This window comes from Arachis stenosperma, chromosome 3 (genome assembly GCF_014773155.1).
Source record: "Arachis stenosperma cultivar V10309 chromosome 3, arast.V10309.gnm1.PFL2, whole genome shotgun sequence".
In the NCBI taxonomy this organism is placed as follows: domain Eukaryota; kingdom Viridiplantae; phylum Streptophyta; class Magnoliopsida; order Fabales; family Fabaceae; genus Arachis; species Arachis stenosperma.
In genome coordinates, this window is record NC_080379.1 from 151,434,695 (window position 1) to 151,440,341 (window position 5,647).

Sequence of the window (5,647 nt, forward strand, 5' to 3'; positions counted from 1 at the left end):
AAAAGTTATTTGTGTGAAACGGGTATATCTAAAACGAGCTCAATAATTATGTGTTTATTGAATGAGCCACATTTTTATAGGCCATTAGATTTTATTAGATGAAAATCAAAGGCTAATATAAAAGAAGAGCATTAATGGACTCTAATAAATATAGAATATCCTAGTACATAAATAAATGTTTTCATGACAATACTTTAATACACAATACTTTAAACGGCAACAGAATCTTTTATTCTTAAATAATTAAATATAAAATATATAAATATAAAATATATGAGTATTTTTTATTTAATAAAATTAATTATTATGCAAAACTTTTTATAATATTAAAAAATTATATTAAAATAATATTTTAAACTGTAACATAAAAATATAAAATTATTAAAATTTTATTTTATATTACTTGATAAATAATTAGATTATTATATTTAAAATTTATTAACTAACTACTTTTATTAAAGATATTATTGTATAATATAATTTTTCATAAAAATATTTTTAAAAAATAATTTATTTAAAATATTATTTATAATATATGAAAATATGATTTTTTATTTTTTTAATTTAAAAAAAATAGAATAAATAATACAATTTTAAATACATACCTAAATAAAAAAGTTAAGATTTTCATGTATTATATATAACGTTTTAAATAAATTTTACTTATCAAATATTTTGATAAAAAATTATATTATATAATAATATATTTAACAAAGTAATTAGTTAATAAATTTTAAATATAATAAACTAATTATTTGTGAAGTAATATAAAATAAAATTTATTTATTTTATATTATATTTTTATGTTGTAGTTTAAAAAAGTATTTTAATATTATAAAAAAATTGTATAATATTTAATTTTAATGAATAAAAAACTTATATTTTTTTGTATTTATTTATTTTATATTTTTTCGAACAAACATTTCTATCTTTATATAATAAAATATGTGATAATCTTCTTATATATATATTAGGGGCGGTAAAATGGGTCGAATTCGTCGGGCCAACCCGCCGAACCCGCTAAAAAAGATGAGTCGGGCTAGAATTTTAGACTTGTCCAATTAAAAAAATTCGCCAAATTATGTATATATGTTTTAATTATGTAACTTTATTTATTTTATTTTATAATTTCGTATATATGTTCAAATTATGTGATTTATTTTTTAAAATAAAGATGGTTCTATTGACAAATATTATTTTGAACAATTTTATTGAAGTTAAAAATTTAAAAAAAGATAGTAAAAAAATTATATTATAATTTGACTATTTTTTATTTGTATTTAATTGTTTAATTATTATTTTCTGTTAATTTTAATTAATTTTAGTTTTCGAAAAAAAAAACAAAGTCAAATGGCTAGCATTTTGTACCCACTTTAGTTGGCGGGGCGGGTCGGCCAGCATTGCCATTTCTAATATATACTATATAGTAATTTTTTTTACATATTAAATAATTATAATCATATAATAACATTGAAATAAGAAAACATATTAAATCTGTTATAGTATAACTATTTAAAATATCATTTTAATATAATTTTTTAATATTATAAAAAAAATTTGCATAAAAATTTTGCAGTTTTGGCGAATTTTTTTAATTTGACAGGTTTCAAATCCTTGTCCGACCCACCTTTTTTAGCAAGTTCGGCAAGTCGACCCGACGGACTCTACCCATTTTACCACCACTAATATATATATTAAGAAGATTATCACATATTTTACTATATAAAGGTAGAAACTTTTTGTTCTAAAAAGTATAAATTAAATAAATACAAAAATATAAGTTTTTTATTCATTAAAATTAATTATTATGCAAATTTTTTTTATAATATTAAAATGATATTTTAAATTACAATATAAAAATATAAAATAATTAAATTTTATTTTATATTACTTGACAAATAATTAGATTATTATCTTTAAAATTTATTAACTAATTATTTTGTTAAATATATAATTATATCATATAATTTTTTATCAAAATATTTGTAAAAATAAAATTTATTTAAAAATTTATATATAATACATGAAAATATTAATTTTTTTATTTAGATATGTATTTAAAATTATATTATTTATTCTGTTTTTTAAAAAAATTGAAAAAAATAAAAAAGTTAATATTTTCATGTATTATATATAATATTTTAAATAAATTATATTTTTAAAATATTTTTATAAAAATTTATATTATATAATAATATCTTTAATAAAAGTAGTTAGTTAATAAATTTTAAATATAATAATTTAATTATTTGTCAAGTAATATAAAATAAAATTTTAATCATTTTATATTTTTATGTTAGTTATAGTTTAAAATATTATTTTAATATAATTTTTTAATATTATAAAATTTTTTTGCATAATAATTAATTTTAATAAATAAAAAATACTCATATATTTTATATTTAATTATTTAAAAATAAAAGATTTTGTTGCCGTTTAAAGTATTGTGTATTAAAGTATTGCTATTTAAAGCATTCATTTATGTACTAGGATATTCTATATTTATTAGAGTCCATCAATGCTCTTCTTTTATATTAACATTTGATTTTTATCTAATAAGATCTAATGGCCTATATAAATGTGGTTCATTCAATAAGTGTGGCTCATTCAATAAGTACATAATTATTGAGCTCGTTTTAGACATATCCGTGTAAAACTATTGCTAAATTGGTCATAAATTTTTTAAACAATTAGCCGTTAAAAATAAATTTGCTACAAATTAAAAACTTTTAGAATAGAATTAAAATAAAATAAAATTTAAAAATATTTTTAAAATTTTTAACACATTTTAGAAATAAAAAATATATTTTATCCAAGATAATATTATAATTATCACTATAGAATTGGACTTTTATTATCTAACACACACAGTTGAGTGTTAAATGCGGGTAGAATAGTGCTGAGAGAGGAATCAGCCCATTGAAGGAAAAAGCATGAATCCTGTTTTGTTACTTGCATTTCTACGTGTATCACTTTTTCTACGTTACATCATAGCTGATGTACCTCCATTCGCAGCTGGAGACTTTACTGCTTCATAGTAGAGATTGGGATGTTGTTGTCGGCGGGGTGGTCGACAATAAAAGGAAGAAGGTGGCAGCACAACACGGAGGTTGGCAATGATGATAATGAATGAGGGTGTGTTGAAAGAAGGGAGAGGGAGTAAGAGAAGAAGAAGAAAGTGTAACAAGCGGGATAAGGATAATTTTTTAAAATAAAAGTTATTAACATTTTAGTTTTTGTCTTCAAAAATTACAGTCTCTTGTATGTTTATTTTCTAAAAATACTCAAGATTAAAATTGTGTTCTCATACTAAAATTTTAGTTGCAATCACTAGTTATTAAATATAATATTAAGTCTCAGCCTTCAATCCTAGTTCTAATTTTTGAAAATTATATAATACTACTTACGAGTTTTATTCACACTTGACTTAGCCAAATTTTAAATTCAGATATATTTATTGCAAGGCATACATGATGACCATTAATAAACTAAGGTCTTGTATGTGGGTAATAGCATTTCATTTCCAATTTCTGACCACCAAACCAAAAAAAAATATATATATATATATATTGAAGAGCCATTATATTTTAACAACTTTGCTAGATAACCAACTAGGATATAAGTCGCAACAAAAAAAAATCCAATAACACAAAAAATCATCCTAAACTCATAGTTAAACTTAATCCTAGTTTCACTTCTCACTTTTACGCACTATAAAATTCAAAAAACAACCACACATCCACTCTCCTTTCTTTTCACGCTGTCGCTCCACTTTCCGTAGCTGCACCATTACCTTTCACTGGTGTCGAAGACATCGAAGCAACAAGCGACGTGTCAATCCACTGACGACAATGAGAGGAACCCCCACGAATGCAGACTCGAGCACCGTCACCCCCCCCCCCCCCCAACCCATCTGCCCGCCCTCGACCCGCTGCAACTGTCCAACTGACTAAGCAATTGCCCGCAAGCCCCCCTAGTCGACAACGATATCAGCAACCATGGATGGATGTTTCTTCTGTAAGACTTTGGATTTTTTTTTTGTTAAACTTAAAATGTTTTTTTTTGTTAAAATTGGAAGTTTTCTTTAATTAAACTTGGGATGCTTTTTCATTTTAGTTATAGATGTTTCTTTTGTTAGATTTTAGATATTTTTTTGGGTAGACTTTTAATATTTCTTTTTGTTAAACATGGGATGTTTCTACTGTTAAACTTGGGATATTTCTTTTGTTAAACTTTGAATATTTTTTTGTTCATATTGAGATATTTTTTTCGTTAAACTTATGGATGTTTCTTCTTATTAGACGGCTACCAACGGAAGGACCTCGACATGAAAGGACCAATAAACACGGCGAGATGTGAGCTGTCCGACGTCGCAGCAAGTCCTACCGCAGGAGAACTCGCACACGATCAACACTTGATGAAAAAGGAACAGCATCGCCACGATTGGAGGGACGTTGATGGAAAGGATGCCGTCGCAAGTGGCAGACGCAGTGGAGGGAAAGGACATAGGGGCGAGTGGCAGACACAGTCGAGAAAAAGACGTCAGTTATATAATGATAGTCAATGGAAGGATATGTTGCGTAATTAATCCTAATTTCATGGCACTAATCCTAATTGTTATTTAAAATTATTTTTTAATTTAAAATTTTATTTTTTAAATAAATTATTTAAGTTGGTTAATAGTGCAGTTGACTCTCTATACTTTTTTATATTTTAATGAGCGAAATATATTTTGAATCTATGATCAAAACAAATTAGTTCTTCTTAATTTTGAACATGTTTACCAAATCTTTTTTAATTAATAAGTGATTTATTTAATACTGTATTAATTTCTCAATTTTTCTTTTGACATTTTAAAATTTTCAAATTAAAATATTAAAAAAAGTAACTTTTATAAATCATGATATTTATATACTAAAATTATTTAGTAATTAGTCCTTTTTTATAGAATAAATATTAAAATATAAATATATATTAAAATAAAAAATATAATAACTATTTTTTTAGTGTTTATATAGCATTTTATATTTCTGTATGTGTTGCTAAAAGATAAAAACCACCAAGGATTAGGAGAATAAAGCCATCTGCCCGTATGACAAACTGTTGGTAGATCTCTTTATTTATCGTAGCTAATTTATCGTAGGATTTAACTATGTTGCATTTAAAAATACATTTTAATTGTATTCAATGTATTAGAATATATAAAAAATCTTTTTAATAAAATATTTTTATACTTTTACAATATATTGTTAAGACACATGTTATCAAAATTCTTTATGGTATAAATATCTGTTTCAGTATTAAAATATATATTTCTGACTAAAAATTTGGATTTGAATTTTTATTTCTTCACTCTTTGAAAGTTGAAATGAGCATAAATTTTCATGTTGGTAATTGTGAGTTGTGACCCCAAAAAACAAAGAATGAGGAAAGGTGAGCGGTCAATGCCTGGGATCGGGTGCAGATTACAATACGTAGCTCCAAGTCAGGTTTCCTGGGCACTTGGCACCATTCCCATACACTCACCCACTTCGTAGACTTGTAATACCTTTGACTTGGTCCTCCTCCTTTCATTTTTTCCCCATTTTATAAAACGTTATTCGCATAAATACATGAGTTTCCATTTCCCTATTTGTTAACGTAATAG

General features: G+C 24.0%; 1 protein-coding gene across 1 annotated transcript; it reads left to right on the forward strand.

Moving 5' to 3' along the window:
- Nucleotides 1-3,543: 3,543 nt before the first annotated feature.
- LOC130970562 (uncharacterized) lies at nucleotides 3,544-4,742 on the forward strand. Its single transcript, XM_057896679.1, has 2 exons — nucleotides 3,544-4,017; nucleotides 4,302-4,742. Exons 1-2 carry the CDS (start codon nucleotides 3,999-4,001, stop codon nucleotides 4,586-4,588), a joined length of 306 nt encoding a protein of 101 aa, XP_057752662.1. The 5' UTR covers nucleotides 3,544-3,998; the 3' UTR covers nucleotides 4,589-4,742.
- The last annotated feature ends 905 nt before the right edge of the window (nucleotides 4,743-5,647 follow it).